This window comes from Micropterus salmoides, unplaced genomic scaffold (assembly GCF_014851395.1).
Source record: "Micropterus salmoides isolate LMB-PRFRI ecotype aquatic unplaced genomic scaffold, ASM1485139v1 Ms_hic_scaffold_15, whole genome shotgun sequence".
In the NCBI taxonomy this organism is placed as follows: Eukaryota; Metazoa; Chordata; class Actinopteri; order Centrarchiformes; family Centrarchidae; genus Micropterus; species Micropterus salmoides.
The window spans coordinates 18,440,425-18,464,451 of record NW_024040596.1 but is presented as its reverse complement, the minus strand read 5'-3'; the positions used below and the strand labels follow the sequence as shown (position 1 = coordinate 18,464,451).

General features: G+C 40.7%; 2 protein-coding genes across 17 annotated transcripts in view; one reads left to right on the top strand and one right to left on the bottom strand.

Annotated features, from left to right (window-relative positions):
* The window catches only part of LOC119904269 (T-cell surface glycoprotein CD3 zeta chain-like), an 8,760-nt gene extending 5,585 nt beyond the window's left edge, over positions 1-3,175 (top strand). The window contains exons 3-7 of one of the 2 annotated variants that reach the window (XM_038720807.1): positions 136-171; positions 601-624; positions 722-781; positions 869-898; positions 1,923-3,175. In XM_038720807.1, the coding sequence (XP_038576735.1) occupies positions 136-171; positions 601-624; positions 722-781; positions 869-898; positions 1,923-2,006 (234 nt within the window). In that variant the 3' untranslated portion in view covers positions 2,007-3,175. Of the gene's footprint in view, positions 1-135; positions 172-597; positions 625-721; positions 782-868; positions 899-1,922 lie in introns of both variants that reach the window. The other variant, XM_038720806.1, reaches the window with a different exon arrangement.
* On the bottom strand, positions 3,172-24,027 carry pou2f1b (POU class 2 homeobox 1b). 15 transcript variants are annotated; one of them, XM_038720790.1, is made up of 16 exons: positions 23,957-24,027; positions 17,426-17,491; positions 16,602-16,693; positions 15,793-15,888; positions 14,550-14,729; positions 13,928-13,960; positions 13,312-13,435; positions 12,776-12,867; positions 12,404-12,577; positions 12,036-12,177; positions 11,719-11,873; positions 11,391-11,579; positions 11,047-11,161; positions 10,635-10,959; positions 10,440-10,528; positions 3,172-9,757 (listed from the first exon to the last, which is right to left on the bottom strand). In XM_038720790.1, exons 1-16 carry the CDS (start codon positions 24,000-24,002, stop codon positions 9,483-9,485), a joined length of 2,193 nt encoding a protein of 730 aa, XP_038576718.1. In that variant the 5' UTR covers positions 24,003-24,027; the 3' UTR covers positions 3,172-9,482. The 15 variants fall into 15 exon arrangements, with proteins under 15 accessions (XP_038576718.1, XP_038576720.1, XP_038576721.1 ...); XM_038720792.1 differs by having other exon boundaries at positions 11,391-11,576; XM_038720793.1 differs by having other exon boundaries at positions 11,719-11,864.

The window sequence follows — 24,027 nt, the reverse complement described above, 5'->3', positions numbered from 1 at the left end:
CACAACAAATAACTTAAACGATTAATCGGTTTTACTTTGAATTATTTAAACTACTTAAAGATTCATTTAGTTGCAGACGTGTTATTTGATGTTGATTAATAAAAATGTTATATTTTGTTCTTCCTCTCTGTGTAGTATTTCTACAACCCCCCTCTGGCTGTTGGAGTGTCTGTAAGTCTCTATGTTTTCCAACCTCACATAATCTCCTTAGTGTATTGATATTTGACTTTTTATTTATTATTGTCTGATATTGGCAGCATGGTGCACTATCCTAGCACTGTGGCAAGAAGGTCCTGGGTTCAAACCTCAGCTGTCCCAGGCCTTTTCAGTGTGGAGTCTGGATGTTCTCCCTGTGTTTGTGTGGATTTCCCCCTCTATCAAAAACATGTTAGGTTAATTTTCCTGTCTGTACCCTTGACCAAGGGACCAAGCTGTGGTTTCCCACTGCTCCTTGGGATGAGTTAAATGCAGAGAATGAATTTCACTAAACTTTACTGTGTATTTGATATACATTTTGCCTAGTTAAGCATGTGTATCTGCTTGAGCCTGTGCATTCCCAGCTTATTTAACTTTTTTGTGCATTTCTCACTGACAAAGCAGGCAGAAAATGGAGCCATTTACCAGGTAAAGAGACCTCTCACACCACTCGATGGCCAGATGATGTTTAATTCTGCTGCTCTGCTAGAAGGTATTTGTTTATAATTTCGTGTTTCCTCTCTAGGAGCTGGATAGACCAAAGGATGCAGATCCTTACCAGATGCTTGAACCAGTAAAAGGAAAGGTAAGTCAACTGAAGACTGTTCACGTTTACGTTCTCGCTTGTTCTGGCACATAAACTGTCAATCTCAATGTTGTGTTTTATCTCTAGAAAAAAGCTGGCAAGAAAATTAAACCTGAGGTAAGCTGATCTACTAACTTCCAACAATAAATGTTGAGCAAAATAAACTTCCTACAATTGTAGGATATGATTTAAATAAAAGGAAACTTGTAAATAAAACAGCCCCTTTTTAAAAAAAATATTTGTTAGTTATAAATATTAAAATGCTTTGTTCCACTTAGGATTTCTGAAGATGTGGCTATAGCTCTGCCCCTGGTGGATAGAATATCCAATATTCAATATTGTACGGCTACAGACTGCAATGGTGTTATCAAGAGACAGTGAGAGTGAATATTGGGCCGACTGGTAGTATGTTATGACCGCACCCATGATGGTTTGACTGGGACGTGGAGACATATGGGGAGAATTATATAGATTTAATATTTGAAAATCAAAATCTCTGTGCGCTCACAAAGTCAGTCACAAAGGACCAACTCACAAAAGTTAAAATCTATAGCTTGGTGCTGTGATCTCCACGTTTTTGTCTTTAATTAATCAGCGGAATATGATCATTTTTACAAACGTCTGTAAAAACCTTAGCATCATTGTGCATCTAAACTCAAAACACTCTTTAAACAGCTTGATAAAGTGTTCCCACTTTCAGGACATTAGACATGATTCTTTAGATTTTGGAAATATCTAACACATATCAAGGCCGAAAGGTCTAAATGCCGGCTTTCATTACAGACAAAACAGTGGCTAAGTATAGCCTACTGTTTGTCATACCACAACCAATGAGCAGAAACAAACTGCAGTGTTTTATATTGGACGCAAAAAAAAGTAATACACTTTTATCAAATGAAGCATTAACCTTTGGGTGAAAAGAGCAGAGGAGCCATAATGAATGTGGTTGTTTGTGGTTTAGGTTGTCATCAACTAATTGCACCGCTTTTAACACATCTGTACTGTTAACAGGATCTGAGTAGCTCACGTCCTTTATCTGTGGTCACTGTGAATGAAAACATGCAGACTCTTCTCCCCCTGATGTCACAAGATAAAGCGCTGCTGGTCTAACTAATGCAGACTTTGTCTCTCCCCCCTACAGTTGACTCTGGATTCAGAGCGGGATAAAGACCCCTATGAATCTTTGGTCCTCACTGCCACATCTCCACCTCTGTCCCCCCGCTGATTTCCTGCATGGTCACTCTTGTGTCAAGAGACAACATTGCTAATTACATCTCATCATGAAATGATTAGCTGAATAATGTTGATTAGTTGATCAAAAGACAACAGTAACTACTCAACTCTCTGGATCCAGCTTTTTAAAAAATGAGGACTTTTCTCTATTTTGACAAATGGTAAATTAAATATCTTTGGGTTTGAGGCTACTAAATAGACAGAAAGAGTAATTTGGAGACATCAAACTGATGTGTTTCGAGTATCGTGATGAGCTTTCAGTATGTTCTTACAGTTTATTAATCAGATGATAAAGAAAATGACAAATGAATCAATAATGAAAATATTTATCTCTACTGCAAGTTCCTACACTCCTACAGCCACATAGATACTGAACTCTTACATTTTTTCATTTACATATAATCCACAATTTGTCTAAAAACAGTCTAAGCCAGTGGTTCTCAAAGTTTTTTGTGTCATGCCTCCCTTTAGAAGGCTGAAAAAAGTCACCCGACTCCAGCTAATGTGGATTAACAACAGAGGCGACTGAAACCCCCACCCCCGGAAAGATTAAGGTTAGCACAATAGCCTTGCATCAGAGCACCCTTTTTTTGTTCATGCCATCACGCGAATCACATTCATGCAAATTTAGGTCTGCTCAACATCCATGCCCCCCTGCAGTGGCATTATGCCCCCCAGTTTGAGGACCAGTGATCTAGGCCTACCAGTCTTCAAATCAGTTTTAAGTCATATTCTACCGTTATCTTTTTTTGACACTGTATGAACTGTATGAAGTGTATTAGTTCTGCCTGGTTGTTTCACCAAGTTATTTTTTTTAAATAAAAACAGTCTAGCCATCCTAGCAGCTTCAGAATGCTGTAATTAGGCTCATGTTTGCTAACATGCTAATGCTAACAATGCTAGCATGCAGATGTGAAGCAGATATATTTACTATGTTCATCATTTCATTTAGCAGGTTAGCCTGCAAACATTTGCTAATCCACACTAAACACAAAGTACAGCAGAAGCTGAATAGAAGGTCATTAGTATTTACTTATTTAGACCATATGTTGGCAGCAAAGTGTGGCTAAAAATGTATGGCTTTTGGCTGCTGTATTCTCCCACCAGAAAGCTTCATTGTGTAACTAAACCCCAATAAAAGACAAAGCACATGTCAAAACACTTGGAAAATGGTTTAATGATGTTTACAACAAAAGAGAACTGTACATTAACAGTAAAAGATTATCTTTATATGTGTATAAAAACAAAACAAACAAAAATACAGCAGACAAATGCATCAAAATCTACTATGTATCCTGATTCACATACTTAAACTCCTACACAATCTTTCAGTTCTGTGCCCCCATGACTGGAGGCAGGTTTTTGTTTTTTTTTTCCTTGTAGTCCCTCAGTTTTGTTGTCCGTGATGGGAACCAGAACTCTTTACATTAGAGAGTCCTCAAAAGACAATTCTTATCAGACTGCAGAACAAGAAAAAAAAATAAAATTGGGGACACATTCCTTAAGATGAGCCCAAGCTTCCTATGTGAGTAGTAAATGTTTTACAGAATGCATTTCTTGAGATACACAGACGTAATATGTACATGGTTGGCTTTTTTTTCTCGTTTTTCTCTCTTGTTAAAAGCCATGGTCACTTGGGCTGTGAACTGATAAATCACACACACGACACACCCAAAAACATACAAAAATACTATATTTTTAACCTACCAAGAGTAAGACAGTTCTGCAATTAGTTCCATGCTGTGACAGAAAAGAGAGATTACAACAAACAAACAAGAATCAGATGCTTTTCACGCAAGTTTTTCTCAGAAATATACCAAAATATACATCTAAGCTTTGGAATTACTGAGGCTAGGACTAAAGCCAGTGCTGGGTTTGTCTCTTAATACACATGCTGCAGGGTGGACGGGAGAGAAAAAACTGTGAGAGAAAGACACAGGACAGAGATATCTTTGGTATCTGCATTTGTCAAAAGTTAAATATTTGGATTTTTGCTTTGGGATAGCGCTTGTGAGGTCCTACAACCTCACTTGGAGTAAAGCATTAAAGAAAGTGTCACTGAAGCCCGTCGGCCAGAGTTCTGAGCCGGAGGGACACAGTCCATGCAGAGTGAAGGACCATGATGCATAGTGTCACAGCTGATCAGAGTCTATTAGTGAGGAGACAATGTCAAAGGAGAGAGCAGAAGAGGAGGAAAAGGGAGGAGGAGCAGGGACACAGCAGTGAGTTTCAGCAACCGCAGGATGTGTATTCCTGGAGACAACAGGGTAAATGTCCTGGGACTATACAGTGTACAGAAGGTGAGGAAGAGACAGACACACTGTGAGAGGCAGGAACAGCATTTTCACCACAGTCCTTGAGTGAGAGAGAAAGTGAAGGGGGGGGGGGGGACATCCTAGCAACAGCACTCGAGACAGACAAACATACAGTCCTGAGCATGTACAGTGTGCACAGGATTAACCCTCAGTGTGTATTAACAAACATCACCCAGCTACCACCGGATTGGTTCGTGTCTGTCGGAGAAGCCCGCTCATCCCCTGTCCAGCCCGCCCCCCCCTCTGATCCCCGCCCACAGGCACTGAAACCGCAGCACGGACAGGATGCTGGCGTGTTTCCAAGCGGATACACATTCGCATGCAATAAAAAGCTTTACAGATGAATCGAGGACTCGGGTGAGAGCGTGCAGCCGGGATTTGATGCTGAGCAGTGAGGCGGGGATGGGGCGGAAGATGGGCGTCGTTCATATACAATCAAGTTAGAAGTCTTTGGTTAATGTTGGTACCACAGGGAAGTGAGAGCGGGCTTGCGACAGCGCACCAACATGCGGGAAGACACGTACACACCTGTACTTGGTCAGAGTGAAAATAAAATTTAAATTAAAAGAAAACAGGATTGTCAACTTAAAGTGTTCAGAGGGGTGGTCTATTTAAATAACAAAATGTAACTTTTAACTGAGAGTTAGCACAATTCAATTCTATCCAATGCTGAAATACATCAGTATGCAGCATAAAAACACCAAATTGTGAAAGAAAAACAGCAGACATTCATGAGTACTGGTATGTATTCTGTCTCCCCCTTGTGGTCACATTTTCCACAACCCTTTCCACGAAGTACAGGTAGGAACGGGCTTCTCCACCGACAAGTTTGTGTATTTTCATGGGGGGGTTTGTGATTTTTTTTTAAATATTTTTATTTCTTAAGTAGATTAAAGCAGGTTTCACTCAGTCTTGAGTTAGAAATGAGGTATACAACAGCTCCATTTTTCCTTACTGGTGCTCCAAACTTCCTTCGTCAACATTGAAAACCAGCAAACCAGTGTGGTGGATCAACATACTTCAACTTTATGCACGGCTGATTCACAAGAACAACTCAAAATCTCAGGATCACGTAATAAAACTAAAGCCTTAAAGCCAAGCCAGTGCCAAAAAGGTCATCAGTTTACAAGTTAATAGGAAACTAACAAACTACAACCACAAACTGTACTTTTTCCTTTAAAAACCAAATACTGGCTTGCTTAAATGCTTTAGTTACTCAGTAGAGACCTCCCTCCAGACAAAAACAAAAATATGTACTCTCATGTCTCACCACTTTTTTAAGAAAATCACTCTCAAACAACTGCTGGAAGATGGAAAAAAAAATGCACCATAATGGTTTACAGACTGCCCTCCCTCTTCTCTCATTTTAAAACACACACACACACACACACACACACACACACACAACACACACACACACACACACCCCCACCTGCTGGAATTATTAGTAAAGCTTTTCTCACAGGCATCATCAACCTGTCTGAATCCTACCTAAAAAACATAGGTAGCAACAAAATAACGCTCCAAAATGCCCTAAGTACACCGTATTGTTTCAGTGAAAACAATGCACCAGGTGAGCTCAACGTTCAAGCTCTCTCTCTCGCTCACACACACACACACACAACAATGCTACAATGCTCATGTCTTCTACGTAACAATAAGGCATAAATGATAATGTTAATCTTCTTTGTCAAACTAAGAAAGCCAGTGATCTTGCCCTCTCACACTATATAAAACAATTAAAGGCATAAAGTAATTTTTTTTTTTATAAATCAAATGATTGTTAAAGACAGCACAACAAATCAAGTACACAATGACTCAACCAAAAAAACAAAACATAAAGATAATTATTAAAAGTTTAAGATCATATGCTTCAGAGTCAGGAGCGCCTGAACAGTCCCTCCTGTTGAAAAGACCTCGCAGATACACGACAGACACAGGTGTCAGCGACTCACGCACCTCCGCGGCGTGGTCTCAGATTTCTTCTTTTATTTTTTGGTCTTGACAGTTTAAAAAAAAAAATAATAATCTGGTTTTTCAATAATAAAAAGGAAGATTTAAGGGGAGATTCTTTTTTTTTTTTTTTGAGTAAGCATGATAAACACTACATTCAGTCTTGATAACATACTGGATCAAATATAAAATATGAATATCTTACAAGTGTTTATATATTTATTTATACGTATAGAATTAAGAAAAGATCATTTCTCTAATTCTTAAGTCTTTCCTCAGATAAATATTTCAGTAACATCCTATGGTGCCGATGGCAACTGGTTCATCTTGCTAGCACATGTTCAACTCTTTAGAAACTACAAACAGCACTGGAACAGGACTGAGTCCTTTAGGCCCGTTTTGGCCTCAGAAACGGGGAAACCAGCAACATGAGCAGCCAGACACACGCCCAGCTACAAAGACAAAGGCTTTTACTTTGGCAAGAAGGATCTCAAAATCATAATTAAACCTGGAAATACCCCATAAATAGTAGTACTAGAAAATAGCAGTAGTAGGTTGTCCTTTTATGTGTGGTTCCTATGTAGGGTTCATCAGTATAACCTTTGAATGGCAAGCCAGACAGTACTTATACATTCTACACTGTTCTATACACAGAAATGTCTAAAGGTGAACCTTGTCTTTAAGTGCTGCTGAGGTATATTCAGTTAAAATTTTTCGACAACAGAAAAGAAGTACACAAGAGGATAACGTGGACAAACTTCGCTGCTTGCAGTCTCAGTGATTTCACTGTGGTAATTTATTTTGTTATTTGGAAGCAGCAGAACAATGCTACTTTTATGTGGGGTTTAGTTGAATGTGTAGCACGTAACAGGACTTAGCCCAACACTGTGCCGAGTAAAATAATTTGGCATGTTTTAAAACTAGTCCACAGATAGATTTAGGGAGCAGCATATAGTTTCATAACATGCTGGTTTGAAATAGCAGTGCTGAGTAGTAAGTCATCTGATGATCAGAGCTATGCATTTACATAGGTGAGCCCTCCAGACAGGAGGGTCTAAACCACAAAACCTGATTTTCAGGCTGTAGTCATAAAGCTATAGGAAAGCATGCAGGCCTCTCAACAGCTAACCCCCGCCAGGAGTTTAAGCAGCAAGTTGTTAAAGCTAAGTTTCTGTGATCCTTATCCAGCAGCACCAAATCAGGAATATTAGATATTGTCTGAGGTGGGAGAGGAGGAAAATCATTTGTCAGCAGTGTGGAGTTAAGAGAACATGTGAACTGCAACTTGTGTGCTCGAACAGGCACAGCAACTACTGAGAAAAACCACTTTGGTTCAAGCTGTTGTTTTATGGCTGAATATTAGTACAAAACCAAAAAACAGAACTTTTCAAATTAGGCTTCAGAAAAGTCCAAAGCTGCTACCAAAATGGCCAAAACAGATGAAAAGGAAAACACGCCATGAAATGGCTCAAAGAAAACCAGGATCAGGCATTAGGGGCGGGGCCCTGGTAATCAAAACCGATTAAAAATAAAAAATAAAAAGGAAAAGGAAACCATTTTCTCATGCCCCAACGCGCCAACCCCTTTCTTTTTGGTAAGTTGTGCTGCCAATTCAAAGGTTGAGCTATGAGACACTCGGTCAAATTAAAACAAAAAAAGGTCATCTTTGGAAAATGATCATCAAAATATTGCATTTCTATATTCTGTTGACAATGGAGAGAGATTCTGTACTCATAAATATATTGACTAGACTAAGCTACACCGACTACACACAGCAATTATTTTAACAAATATTTTTGGTATATCTTAAAGTACGTAAGCCAGTCAAATGACTGCAGACAAAAATGACAGAATTTCATTCCTCCCAAAACAGCCAGACTGCAGCTCATCAATCCAGTTTTTTGGTACAGATACTGTGCACAAGTAGATACGACGGTACTACCATTAAAAAAGAAAACAAAAACACAACACAATATCTCCATCTAGCCAATGCCACCATCCATTTGGTATGATGGTCAGGCCCCCTGACTAGTCCTCCCCAAAAGAGACCAGTCCTCCGCAGAGCCTTGTGGATCATGCAGGTAACTGAACTCTCAGCATCTGCCTGAGCTGTACACAACACATGCAGACTTCTAATTTCTACCTCTGAAACATAATATACAGTTTTCCAATAGACCACCATCCAAAACAAATCATCCTTTGTTGGACACAGGACTGCATGTGTGCAGCTCTTTATAAAGCTCAATGTTTTCAGTCATTTTCTATCAGTGTTTATGATCCGCACCTAGACCGTCATTTTACAAAAGCTCGGTGGTTGCTTCGCTACTGCAGCAAAATGTAAAACTCAGTGTTTCCAGAAAGAGAGACTCAGAGAGACACGTCTGGTCCCTCCGACCCTTAAAGCAATGATAACCTTTATATCGGCCACTTATTACTTGTTTTTAAAGCCTTATAACCACGATTAAAAATTGATAGTTAAATCTTAACTTATTTGACTTACAAAGTTCTGAAAATGTCAAAAAACATAGTTAGCAGAGAAAGAAAAAAAGTCTCTACAATATAACTTTGATATGATTTACGTCAAAAGGCCTGTCCAAAAAACCCAAGAGAGATAATTAAAGATGGGGTGACACACAAATCCCCATTAGTGATGATGAATATTGTGATTAGTAGTAAATCAGTTTAATTTTAATGTTAAAAGAGCAAAATCCTAAAGTTTTTGGTTAGAAGTATTTCAGAGAAAATTCTGACCTGGAAATGGTGTGTGTAATTTTTTATATATATAAAAAAATTACACACACACACACACACACACACACACACACACACACACACAATGTGAACAGCTTGATGGTGCCAAGGATATTTTTCTGCCTGGACACTTGTCAAGGTTCATGAGGAGTGGCAGGCCAACAACAGTGTCCATCTGGCTACTGTTTGTGGAAAAAAAAACATCCAAGAATCATAAAGGAAAAGACTGGAAACAAACAAACAACAAAAATTCAACCCCAACCTCATTTGAGGTTGTTTTCTTTTTGGTGGCAGCAAAAGGATTAAATAATGATAGATGGAAGATAAAATGGGGTGGTTAGTGAAGCGCAGAGCCTATCAAACAACTTCCTTATTCCCTACATGGTGTGATAGGAGTAGTGCACGACATAAGAAATAGGGCGTTAATTCAGGATGCAGCCCGACTGGCTTCACTGAGCCTTGGAGGCAGTGGTAATGGTCGAGGCTTGCACAGGCACAGCAGCCGTGGTGGCTTGATGATGATGACCATCAGAAGTGACCTGCAGCCCCCCCGCCCCGGCCGACACCAGGCTGACGGGGTTGCTGGTAAGCAGAGACAGGTTCTGGTGATTCAAGAAGAGCGGCGTGGTCACCAGGTTGGGCGTGTTACCAGCAGAGGTGTTGGCGAACAACAGGTTACTGCCGTCCAGAGATGTGATGGGGATTGTGCCGCTCGATGCCAGAGCTGTGGAGAAGACAGAAAAGCTGAGGATGAGTTTCAGGGTATCAAAGGACCAAACCTGCCTTCAGAGTCAAAAATTTAAAAAATAAAAATTTCATTAATTTAAAAGTTTTGAATTTAGAAATAAGAGCTTTTACTGTCACTGCAGGACTTACATTTTTGCTTTCATTATAGAAACAATGAGTTATCTTGATAAACCCATGATGGAGTATCGTTATAATTTATTAATTATTATTTTATTTGCAAACATTTTAGTCGTTATTACTTTGTTATATGTTATTTTGTTCATTTATATAGGCAATTTTCTTTGGCAACTTTATTTACTGATTCATTCATTCCTCTGTTTCATACTGAGTCAAGTTTGGTCCTCCACAGCAAATGGTTTCCAAACCCAGGACACAAAAGAATTATGGAAATTATGATTTCTCAACAACAGCTGTATAATAATAATATATAACTTTATTAACTATTTTAGGCAATGTTTGTCGTTAAATACCCTTGAACATCAGCCGATCTGCAACATAACTGTCAATACATAAACGGGCCACAGTGCAAAAAAAGGTTGGGAACCCCGGCTTCAAACCAAGCAACTATATATAAAACTATGCATTTGGTAGTATTGTCTCAGATTAGAAGATATCTGCACAGTCAGTATTTAATATACTGTCATAACACTGTTACAAACCTTGGATGGTCGCTAGGGTGCTGTTGCTCATGAGGGCAGGACTCAGCGCACTGCCAAGGCCACCAGGCGTCAGACTGAGCAGGGCCCCCCTGGACACAAACACAGATCATTTAGAACCACAGAGAGGACGCCATCAAGTGAACTCCACAGAAGTAATAATCAGAGGCCTTGTTTGAACCAATGCCCAATACTAACCCTGAAGTGAACTGGGAGGAGGCCATCAGTCCTGGGTTTAGCCCTGCAGCAGCAGCAGCCATAGCAGCGAAGCTAGCACTGGTGGGTAACTGGGCAGCACCCTGCAGCGCCGCAGATAACCCCGGAGCCGCCACCATCACCTGACCCGTCCCTAACGTGGTGGCTAAGGAGGTCGGCGCCTGGGTAAAGATGGTTTGCGCTTGAGTGCCAGCCTTGCTCTCTGTCGTCGTGGAATGAATAGTTGTTGGCGACGGGCTTAAAGATGGCGAGCTGGTTGCTGTAGTAACCATAGGTGCAGTGGAGATGACGGATGCTGTGTTTGTGCCTTTGAGGGAAGGGGAGGCGAAAAGATAACCTTAAATTTTATGATTATGAGCTGCACTTTTATCAAGACAAGCGCACATGTACACACCTGTGAAAGACAAACCGGAGACGCTGGTGCTGGTGAGAGGCATCACTGTGTTTACAGTCAGAGTGGGGGGGGTGTTAATAGTTGGACTGCTCACAAGGCTTGCTGTGCTGGCCACCTGGGCAACAGAATGATAGAGAGGATTGAACAAATAACTACAAACAAATATAATAAACCTTTTGATATTGTAGCCAATTCCAGAGAACAAATAACAAAACCCATATGTCCGTATGTATAAACCTACAGATACAAGTTTAACCAATCCTCAAATTGATCCAGGAACAGAACACAGACTCTAGAAAACAGTCCTTGAAGAGTCACTTAAGTGTTGGTCTGTCCATGCTTACCAAAGGGCTACTGGGGGTAAAGATCGATTTGATGGGGGTACTGCCTCCTCCACTGTTGCCACTGCTGGGGGGGTTAATCCGCTTTTCTTTTTGCCGGCGATTGCAGAACCAGACCCGAATCACCTCCTTCTCCATGTTAAGCTGGTCGGCGATCATGGTGATCTCTTCAGAGGTAGGTTTTTGGTTCTGCTTGAAGAGGGCAAAAAAGCCAGGGATTCCCTGTCAGCACTGAGGAGACTACTGCCTTGTAATGTTGCTGCTGGATAAGATCTATTATAGGTTTAGGCCCTCCTCAATATTGTTAACTTCAGGAATACCAGTTTCTCACCTCCAGAAAGCTCTTTTCTAAGGCCACTCGGATGTTGGTCTCAATACTAGTCCTCTTCTTCCGTCTGCGGTTGATCCCCTCTATGCCCATGCCCGGGGAGCCCAGGGCACTGGGGCTGGACAGGGACTGGTCAGATGTCAGGTTCTCTGCACAAACAGCACCGACACAAAGGAAAGGAAGGGAGGTAAAGACAAGGTAAAAAACACACAACCCACGATGCCCTTGGCCGATTGCACGAGACCAATACAGATGAGGGGAAATAAATACGTAAGTGGAGTGTTTCTGTATTGTTCATTCAGGCGGGCTCAGGGACAAACCTGCATCATTGAGCCACTTCTCCAGCAATGGCTTGAGTTTGCACATGTTCTTAAAGCTCAGATTCAAGGCCTCAAAACGAGAGATGGTAGTTTGACTGAAGTCGTTTCCATACAGCTTCCCCATGGCCAGGCCGACATCCCCCTGATGAGAAGGAGGAGAACGGAGAAAGACAGAGAAATATGAAAAACGTAATAACCAGCATCATGATAAATTTTACCCACAGGAATGACTCACCCTTACTATGAAGTCATTATTGCAATTATTGACAAAGTATTGTTTTAAAAAAAATGTATTTAGAAAAACATGGAAATGCTGATCTAACAATCACTGAATCTGTGAGGATCAGTCAGTTCATTCATACACCCACCTGTGTGAAGCCCAGTTTGATACGCCTCTGTTTGAAGGTCTTGGCAAACTGTTCCAGTTCCTCCAGATCACTAGGCTCCTCCAGAGTGGGGGTATCCAACCGTTTGGGTGGTGTCTGACTGTGGGGCAGGGACTGAATAGGTGTGGCTGCTGTTGTGCGGGTTGGAGTTGCAGGCTGCAGAGAACAGCAAAATATAAAAATGGGATTGTTTTGAAAAGATAAGGAAGAGGGGAAATGTAGAAGCATATCAAGTGGTAAAAAAAAAGCAAATATATAAACGTTGGCTTTGTAATGCGTTTTTGTTTATTCCTGGATTATAGCTGGAAAAGTATAAGCAGAGAGTTTAAAAGAGGTGCTTGCATCATTACCAACCTGAGTTGCAAGGGTGATGCTTGGTTGAGTCGGCAGGAGGTTAGCTTGGCTTTGAGGTAGTTGAGTTAGAAGACTCTGGGCTTGCAGTATACCTACAGAGTGAAAGACACAGGAGTTTTAAAAAAGAATACCTCTATAACAAACAAATACTTGGAATATATCCCTTTTCTTAAAGCAGGGGTAGGCAATGTTAGAGGAACTAACAAGAGACAGCCAGAAGTATCAAAACAAAAAAATCCCCGCCACCCTTTAGGCCTCCCTCGAAAGCCCCTCCCCCAAAACACATTTCATGTGCAGTGAGGCAGACAGGCAGGTAGGCCAGTCAATCATTTCAGATCGAATGAAATGATTGGCCATGCTTAGTACAGTCCCACAACAGCCGCAGATACCGGATTTTCTTCATTTTTGTGATTTATTGATGGCTGTCGGGATATTTCAAAAAACAAAACAACAAAAAAAAAAAAGCTTCTGAAATAAATTGCCTACCCTAGCTTTAATTCTGCATGCAAATCAAACACTGCAAGTGTTTTACTTACCCTGTTGGGACTGCGGTGTCTGTGAGATGATGAACTGAGCGGGCTGCAATGATGTGGCGATCGGGTGGCCAGGCTGCACCAGAACAAACTGAGGCAGACTTAGATGGTTCTGCTGCTGTAGCTGCTGAAAGAAAAGACAATGCAATTATCACTAGAACCAGAAATCGGCCATTTATAAAATACACCTAATACTAAATTAAACTAAATTATATCACCACAGCAAGTTTTGCTGTGGCACTGCTACAACTCACAATTGGAAAACATACATACTGATTTTGTTTTTAGTCAGACTATACTAATATAATTACAATATTGTCTTTTAATTCTAATAGGATATAATCAATCAAAATATATATATATATATATATATATATATATACACACACACACACACACACACACCAACCAATATTGAATTTGTATTTAGTTATTTGGAGTAACAGTGCCAGTTGATTCCCAGGCACTCTACGGTCTTTTAACAAGTCTCCTGGCCAAAGCAATCACCAGAAATAGTCAGCACAGTTATTTTTGTAATCGTTTGTCTAGTCTGAAACCTAAACATTAGTTATTTATTAAAATGTCCATATTATCCACATTTCAGTTAGTGAACAGCTACCTGATTTTCCAGAAAGACAGTCAGCAGTTGATTCTAGTAGTAAAAAAATAATCAGTCAGTCATGTGTTCTGATCCACTACAGATTCCTCATCTATAAAATATGTATTCTCTGTTTGGAGCCATTATTCACAGAGCTAAGATACAGTATGTTCATAAATGCAGATTTATTTTGATCCTGATAAAACAGATAAAACTTAAAACAGAAACTAACCAAGCCCTGGAGGTTTGCTTAGGCTCAAATCATTTTCACAACAATAAAAAATAGATACTTATTCAAATCCCTTATTTGACATTTATACAGCCAGATGTAAGCTGTCGCGATTTAGGTTTGAAAACAGACTGAAAACTTGGCAATACCAAGCATTTATTTATGACTATAATACACAGTGTTTTCAGATTTAGCCTTCTCATGGGGTGTATTAATCAAGTCAAGATCACATATACTGTAGGTTCTATATTTCTTTGGACGCCAACTGTGGAAATCATTTCACTACAACAGAAGTTAAGAATCTAATTTACACAGTCAGCTTCATTCACAACCGTTTAGGGCTGCGAGTTCACATTGAGGAAGTTTTGTTAAAATATTTGTAGAAACCCTGGTGCATGGGGGATTGTGTCTTACAGGGGCAATCTGGATGGGCTGTGACAGGGGCAGCTGGGTAATGGGTGTGGCTGCGGAGGCTGAGATGTTGGCCCCAGTGGTGCTGTTCTGCTGGCTGGCTGAATGCTGCACGGCTGCAGCCAGGAGCTGAGCCTGGGCCTGCTGGATCAACAGCTGTTGCTGCGCTGGGGTCAGGGTCAACTGAAGAGCCAAGAGACAGAGATGAAGACAGACAGACAGAAGAACGCGGTGGCCACAGGAGGTCAGAGAGAGAGATGGGAAACAGAAAGACAGAAAATAAGAAGTGTTTTGACATATACATTTTATGTTACATCACAGAGATTGGATGAGGTAGTGTTGTCACGAGTTTTGGCTTTGATACCCATGGGAAGTTTAATATCAAACATAACAATAACTACTGCAATCCGACAGAGAGATTTTACAAGAATGTGTATAAAGATTTGTGATACATTTAACACAGTTGTCTTGATAGGTCAGCTAGGAATCGGTCTTCACTAATTACAATAAAAAAAAATACGTAATTAATCCCTGCCTTGCTCCTTTTATCAACAAGAGGTGGACTATATTGTTTGACGCTGTCGCAAACACTTATTTAAATGGCTGCTCCTGTTAAATTAATATTCTGATTCCTCCTTTATTTTAGTATTCCAATTTGTATGAACACATAAAAATGATATTGAAGAGGTCAAAGTACTGACTGTTTTTTTTTATTTTTATTTTTTATTTAATTTAACTTTTCACAAAGGTATCAACGGTATCCTTATCGTGGCAACACTAATATGAGCCCAGAGAGGTAAATGGAGAGAAGACTCATGCAGCTGAGCCAGGCACAAGTGCAAATGAGCATGTTGAGGTCATGTTCAAGCTCAAACTCCACATGCACAGTAAACATTCACTCCCGCACAGCATAATGGCAGCCGCATTCAACCCGGCCGGTCTTCTCAACTACAGTGTGGCCTCAGGGGAGAACATGGATGGATATGAAATGTGTCATGTGGTTGGAGTGTACAGACACATCAAGGCTATATCCAAACATCTCCCCTCCATGGAAGGATTTGGACATAGCCTCACAACCACCAGGATGAACAGGCAGACAAGACACCAGCTTTAGCCACAGAATCAGGGCAAGCCATCATTATATCAACCAGTCCTTCAGCCAGGGTTGATCATGTTGAGGTGTCACCCCAAATGCATGGCTACGACTACGTTTTAACTCAAAGCAATGAGGCAACAGGCCACTTACTCCAGCAATCTGTCCCCCGGCCAACATTAGCTGGGTTTGAGGCAATACGCTCTGCTGGACGGAGGTCGGAAGAGCACTCGAGTCTTCCGACTTAGACTAGTGAAGGTGAAGCAAAGAGGGAGGCTTAGAGGAAATCTTCCCACAGGTGTAACTGAGCATTGTTCACAGCACAAATTAGTCGTCATAGTCGCTGTTATAAAAAGAACAAGATCCAAAGAGTAATAATCTATGTAATAGTCTAAATAAAATAAGCATAACTATAAATACAATAAATACAATAAAGAATTAGTTCTCTGTGCCACCTGAACAGAATGAGCCTGTGTCTGTGAGCACAGAGAGGAATTTGAATTAAAAAGGAAGTGAGAACGTGGGTATTTAAAATGTGCTGCAGCCTTCAGAGACAAGGAAAGCGAATGGGAAGGGAGGGGAGAGTTGAGATGCTAATTAAAATAACTGTTATGCAGTGCATGTAAATTCTGCATAGATTTGCATATTCTCGGCCATCTGTTTCCGAGCAACCGCAGAGCAGCTAATTAGCATACAGGCTTGATTAATCTGCCGTGTTGCCAGGCGACAAGGGGAGCCTGGCTCATTTAAATGAACCCTTTCTACATGTGTATGTGGGAGTGCAGATGAGCATACCTCTATTCAAACTTCATACCTTATTTCATTATAAAACTACCATTGAGCTGTGTCACTACGCCCAAAAAATAATCTGTTAGTCATCGTCTACATCTGTTAAGACTTCTGCATAGGAGAACAAAAAATTACTTAAGTTAAAGTGTGTGATGTTGTGCATCATGTGTTACCTGTTGGAGGAGGGCTTGTGCATGTGCATTAGTGATTGCACTTGTGGTTGGCACCATCTGCCTCGAAAAGTCAAATCCATTGGTTTGGATTCCTGAGGACAGAAATACAGCTAATGAAATGTGATATCAGGAGTTCAAAGATGTTTTGATTATTATAATCTACGCTGCTACACAAAAACAGAGAAACACACTACTAGAAGCCCACAGTGAACCTGTAGAGGCATACTTAAAGAGAACAAAGTATTACCGGGCTGACTAAAACATCTTTTTTTAAAAGTGACAGCGTATGTAACTGCAATCCTGATCAAAAGTCATTACACGAATGCATAAATCTGCTCAAATGCAGTCTGGTGAACCATCCTAGAATTAAATATTAACACTACGGGCTTACACGAAAATTGGAAGCATACATTAATATTTACTCCATTCATTGCATTCATCATTACACAATAGGAATATAAAGCAGAGCACTGAGTCTACAATGTTCATTCTGAGTTTCCAGAATTCGTATCACTGTAGCAGTGAAACAGAGCAAATTAGTGAGATATTGAATGGGCACAAGTGAGGGTGACTGCGCTTTGAGGTAAACACTTAATCTGACAAAGAGGACTGCTCACAATGATTTTGGAAAGCTGCCATGTCTTTTTTTTTTAAGTCAACAATACAAAAAAGGTGGACAGCTGGGAGCTTTTTCTGATATGTGCTGCAAAAATGTTCATTTTGGCTAGGAATTTGAAACCTGTTGAATGGAGGAGATACAACTCGACACATCCTGATTTCAGCCCAGTAAAGAAAGAAAAAAAAAAAACCTGGAGGTCACTCACCGGTGTTCCCGTCACCACTTTCCATTGCACATTTAGTAGTTTCTGACTGATTATTCACTTTAGCATCTGGAAGAGCCAGACAGAGACAGAGAGTGAGACCCACTGCCAGTAAAAACATAACCCTGTCTCAATAACAGGAGTGCTCTCACTTTTGTCACCTGAGTTTATCCCATAATTGCATGATATTCCTATTTTGCAATATAACATTTCAGTCACATTCACCAACACAATCCAAATGCGTTTATGGTCACAGGCTATAAGAAAGAATGACATAAGTAATGTCACAGTAATACAGTGAAGTCTTATGAGTAACATTTTAATGCAAAGTGTGCCAGATAAACCTTTCGGATTTCACACAAGGACGCGAGGCAACAACGAAAGCCAGTTGAGCTCGATCACAGCCTCATCAAAAAAACTCACCCGCTCTTGCTTCCAGCATGGTTGCTGAACCTATCACGGAAAATTGCTTGTGTCGGGCAAACCCTCCGACAGGGTGTCCGGCACTCTGTTCCTCCTCCCTCTCTTCACTCTCCACTGGTCAGCAGCGAGCAGAGTTCAATACAACCACAGCGACACAGACACGGTGGCACTGTCCACCACACGGTTCACTGAATAACACTGGGATACGCACACTGGGAAAGCCAACAGGGTTTAGGCAAACAGCTCTCCTTGCCTCTCTCTGTGCACTCTTTTCTTTTCTTATAGCTCTGCCCCTCTCTCTTTTACAGCACCTACTTCACTCTCCCTTTCTTTCTCCCTCCCTCTTTCTCTCGTGTGCCAAAGATTTGCTGTACTTCTGAAAAAGTTCAACCTCTCCCTCTCTTGCTGGAATGAAACAAACGACAAGTGCAGCTGGCAGCCTCCTCTAACTCCACTCCGCTCCCTCCAACTCTATAATGAAGCATAATCAGTATTCAGCTGATTAAAGCCGTATGCAAATCTGCCCCTGCCTCGTTAGCAATGCAAGGCTTTGAAGTCCTGCGAGCGACGCATTTCACACCAGGCTCTGAAAGCTTTCTGCATAATTTAAACTCCTATAAATATTTATCAGCTCATTAGCATATTAATTGGATGGCTTTTGGAGGACGATAAAAAACAGGGGAATAAGGACGACACAGAGAGGGGGGGGGTGCTCAAACTACCACTTGGCGCAGCAGAGGGAGGGGAGGCAGCAGCACAAGACCAATTATTGTGCGAGTGCACGGCGAAAAAGTAATTAGCTAAGAGCAGGTAATGGGCTGAAGATATCCCAGAATGCCGTGTGAGGCCTGTCGGCGGTGGTCTGGGCATGTTAGGAAGGCGGACTCCATTAATAGAATGTCTAAGACTGCTCATTCGGAGTATCTCCAGGAGACACGGAGACCAGGCCTAACTGCTAAAAAGGCTTGGGGGGGGGGGGGGTCAGGGATATGAGAAGGAGGGGAACTCACTGAATTGGAAATAAATAACTCTACATTAATCCACCACAAGCCTGTCATTACAGCTAGACCCCCTGTGGCTAAAGCATTCCAAAGCGAGCAACTACAGAGAATGGGTGGCAGGCTGTTGCTGTCTATGTTTATGAAGTGTTTGAGGATTAGCATATTTCGATTAGCTTTACATTCCATTAGTATTTCATTTTGGAGCTCTTTTAAATTCATTTCCAGTATGCTCGAAGAGTTAATACAGCGGAGAAACGGCCCTACTACAAGGCTACACAGGTGTCTAGTGAATCAGAATGACTGGACAGGAATGCATGTCTGTATTGTGGTCTACAGGGGAAGTGGCTTACCGACTAAATCCACAACAACTGCTCCTGGTTGATGCTCTCATCAACTCCGTGACTTAACAAAAAGGTATTTACATATTTGCAGTCCAAATAAAACAATGCGAAGAGGGCACATTGGCGTGAGCACAATACATACTGAAAATCAAACAGACCTTTCTCAACTGTGTGAGGACCGATCTGCAACCTCCGGGTCAGCAAAGTGAGACCACTTTCCAGTGGACTTCGCGATAAATCCAAACTACTACCACTTGTGAGCAGCAGGAGCTAGACGTTTCTACCATTTTGCCATTACTTTTTAGCAGTCTATTTAAACTTTCCTGCTCCCATGTTACCTTCATTTCACAAATTCTTAATCAGACGGTGATGTTAAGGTGTTACAACTGACTTGGGTTGGTGGGAGACTGTGTGGGCCCGTTGTAGCTAGTACTTACTGATGGTATTGATTATTATGTCAATAAATATACTAAAAGATCAGCTACATACCAATTTGTAAACCATTTTATGTGTCTATATCCCTCAGTTAATCCAGTTATTCATTAAGTCAATGAAATGTATGAAAATTGGGACGTCTTCGAATCCGTGTTTTGTCTGACCAAAAGTCCAAAGCCAAGAGATATTCGGTTTACTACAATATATGATGCAAAAAACAGGCTACCCTCACATTTGAGAAGCTGTCTCTAGTTCTGGTGACTGCTGAAGTATCCCTGTTTGGAAATCACTGCCCTAAGCAATAAGGGCATTATACTCCACACCACTTTCTCACTGTTGATCTCTTCAAACAACGCAGTGTTTAGTTAAAGTCCAGCCTACTATTTACCAAGATAGCTACTGTAAGATCTATACGTATGCCACACTAGTGTAAAAAAAATGATAATCTAGAAGGGGTTGGTCTTTCTGACCTCTTCAACTATCATATCATGCAACCAAATGAGAAGACAAAGGAGAAGTAATGTAAAGGCAGCGCGCTTCAACACATGTACAGTTACTTGGTTGAATGGTTTGCAAAACCCTGCTGTGGAACAATGCATAACACAAATAACCTGCCAAGAGAATTTTAAATAGGTACCTCATTAGCACTGTAATATGGGAAAGCTGGCTGAATACTACAGAGCCGTTAATGTGAGCAGAGAAATTCAACGTGAGACTGAGCAAAACTTAATTAGCACATCAACATTCTGCCCTGCTATCTATATTCTTTATCTTAAATGCAGAATACATCAAGAACACTTTTCCAAAGCTGGACCAGTCTAAATGAGCACTAAGCAGATTTTGGAACGGTTAGGATGCGTGGTCATGACAGATAATCATTCAATTTGTGGGAATTAATAATGAAACAACCTGAAGCTTCCTGGTTTAATGCAGACATAATATGAATATCCAAACAATTTAAAATACCTTTTATCACTAGTTAACGTATTAAACTAACACAATCTGACCACAGATAATACAAACGGCAACATCGGACTGAGCCCGCAAATGAACAAAATACAGGATACAGAATAATTTGATGAACAGTAATGGGGCTAACACTACTCTCAGCTACTGTGGTATCTCTTGGGTGGTCATTAGCCAACTGTCTACAGGCTAAGTGGAAAACTCAATCTAACTAAATAAGAGTGAAGGTTTTAGGTAGGAATATTCAATGATGAGTCGGAGTATGCATTCACATATAAAATCACCACCTAGGAAGCGGATATTAGCATTAACTGATGTTTATTCATGTGGTGTGTATTTCTTGTAATAGCAAAACACTGAATTTTTTTCAGATTTTACCAGGGACCCTGACTTAACAGCATAACTTTTTATTTTATCTATTTGAAGAAAGCACATAATATTTTTATTTATTTATTTTTGCAAATGCCTCTATTTTCACAACATAATGTAGATTTAAAAACTGTCCAAAACTGTCTGGGGCATAAAACTGTCCATGAAATTCTGGCAAATGTTTACTGGTGATCTTAATAGTGGTCAACACATGAAAGTCATCAGGGACAACATGGCAATTTTTGTAGGTCATCCACAAATCATAAACTCCTCTGTGTCTACTTTTCCTGAAAGCCCCTTCTGTTGCAGATTATTTCATGAACCTACAAGGCAAATAATCTTGGCTCCTTAAATCTACCTATTGGTATTTCCCAAAACCAACAAATGTTTAGTATATATTCATGATTTAACCTGACAGGTTCCTATGTTATTTGTCTTAAAGAAACACTGTTTTTTTTTTTTCCCCAAAGACAGCCAAAATCTTTAGCCAAATGTATTTTACTACATTCATAATAAGTCATTCTTCTGGATTGCTCACTTTACTATAGATCACCAGAAACAAGTAGTTATCTGTTTTAAGCACACCACACAGCCCTGATTAGTTATGATTTTCTTCCTCCACAGTGAGAAAGCTTGTCTGACTGGAGCCGTCATGGAGGCCTTCTCAGTGCTTTGAGATGGCATGTCCTGAATTTATTACTGCGAATGATGCATTATTCATAAGAACTGTGTTTACATCAATGAATATTCATGAAGGAACTACAAGGCTGAAATGAGGGTGGAACTGTAAAACTAATTAAATGGGAAAAGTAGCCTAAGTGTGGGGATGACAGAATTATTCCTCATCTGTTCTTTAAGCAGCCCAGTTTAATAAGTTAATTATATATTTTTTTAAGTAAGTGAGCCCATTTCCTGGCAGTGGATGCAATTTCACAAAATGCAAACACACACATCTTCATTTCTTATAGAATATCACGTAGTGTCATGACTATGATGCAATATATCACATACCACACAATTGCTTGTTATGTGATACCATTGTTACTATGGGCAAAGTTACCCTGTGACTCTAATAACAATGCAAGCAGGGTACGAATTTTGTGTATTTGCATGAGAGAGAATACAATCTAAATCACAAGTAGGGCAGGAGACATGAAGCTGAATTGTGAGGTAAACAAACCAAGCAAAGAAGCACAACATGCATCTCTATTTAATGTGTTTTCACTTGCCAAGATACGCATGATGTCTTCATTAGCATGTACACAGAGTGCAAAATTAACGTTTTTGTCCACCAGTCAATGGCTAGTGAATGATCAAAGGGTACCAGCCACACAGTATATTACCACTGTTTTTTGGCTGGTGAGTGAAGTAAATCTATCAGCCATTTGCATATTTTATCAGCATTTGGCTGGTGACTGGGGCTAATTTTGGACCCTGCATTTACCCCTCAAAACTCACAACTGCATAACCTCTATACTGCAAAGAATAAACAACATTGCCCTAGCCAGCACAATCTATTTTCTGCCACACCTGATCTGTCACGCAGGTACCCATCTGACTATTATGACAACAGACTCTGGATTGGTACTCTTATAGAGAAACTACATGGCAACTTAACTACATGGAGTAAAAAAGTGCCATCAAGCTGTGTCTTGCCCGACCATGAAACCTAGTGAATAGTAAGAATGCCCTGCCTGTTATTATTGTGGCCTTCCGGAAGTGGGCCTCATTGCCCCTCCCTGTGCCCGGGAGGGGGGGATACACAGGTACAATCTTTGTATTCAGCACACACAGACTGGGTCAAACCTCCTGCAACAACTAAGGTCACAACAGATACAAACTAAGTTTTCAAAGAACAAGTCTGGAGCATTAAAAAGTTGTACAAATAAATGTAATATTCTAATTAGATGGATTAACAGTTCGCCCGATCTGATGCCAGACTAAATAAAAAAGTGCTCGACCCAACTTCAATCAAACTTAAACATTTTACTGCGCACGACAACTTAAACACAGCTAACGTTAAGTTACCCGCTAACGTTACAACCCCGTTTGTATTTTAGCTGAATTAAATAACCGCTAACGCAAAGTTAGCAACTAAACGGCTGGACCAAGTTAGAGAGGGTAGCTAGTTAGCCTCTCGCAAAACAGCCGCTTCGAGTTTGAATAGACGACCGTGTATTTTACTGTTGCTCCACAGTCAATATAATCACAACGTGCTGTGTTGACGTGCATTTATTGTGCCGCGCCGGATGAGCTCCAGCTTCTCGTCGGTTGGTGGAATATCTGCTGAAGTCCGCACTCTGGTCCAGGCAGGCCCGCATGAATAACACAACAGGCTGCTGTGGCTCCACTGCGCCGAGCACAAAAGGCTGAGGGGAAAATGCTCTGCTATAAAATCACGTCGAGCTGAAGTCCACCGAGCGGGCACTTTGTGTTTAACAAAAGCCATGTTTGTTACATTTACATTTATTCCCCTTAAAACAGCGCTTGGAAAAAAAGAAACAAGCGCAGCCTCTGTCTGACTCGCCGAAAATGAATATGCAAACCTCTTTCAAAAGCTTCACGCCACAGTGTGCATCAACACAAAGCCAAGCGTTAGCAGGCGAGCTAACGCTAGCTGGCTAGCATCCTCATTTCAATCAAACTGCGTTAGTGATATATCTAAATATGTCATATATGAACCAGAGTCACGTCGGCGATTACTAATAAAATATGCTAAATTGTATTTGTCGACAGAGGTATGAATATGTAGCGGCGTACAGCCATCTAATCACACAAAGGGGGGAGGCATGTTTCCATGTAATTTGCCGTCGCACTGCAATAGCTCGTTTCCTCCTCTGTCAAATTACAGTTGGCTAGCTGTGTGTAAACTAAAACAGCGCTGAATATCATCCAGATCTGTTAGTCAATCTGCGTCTCATCTGTATTCCGTTTATCATAAATTGCGAGTAACACAGTTTGAATATGAGTATGAATATGTAAAATGCTGTAATCATTACCTGGTCCTGAACTCTCATCTTGACTCGCTGCTCCTCCGTCCGCCATTTTGAATATTTAACCCGAAATCCCA

What these genes read in the sequence shown, in the direction of transcription:
- pou2f1b (XM_038720790.1), bottom strand. Translation starts at nt 24,002, where the DNA reads ATGGCGGACGGAGGAGCAGCGAGTCAAGATGAGAGTTCAGGACCAG. An exon ending in CCGGGGGACAGATTGCTGGA is followed by an intron (nt 14,730 to 15,792) that starts GTAAGTGGCCTG and finishes TTGGCTCTTCAG; the next exon opens with TTGACCCTGACCCCAGCGCA. An exon ending in TTACCCCCAGTAGCCCTTTG is followed by an intron (nt 11,162 to 11,390) that starts GTAAGCATGGAC and finishes TCTGTTGCCCAG; the next exon opens with GTGGCCAGCACAGCAAGCCT.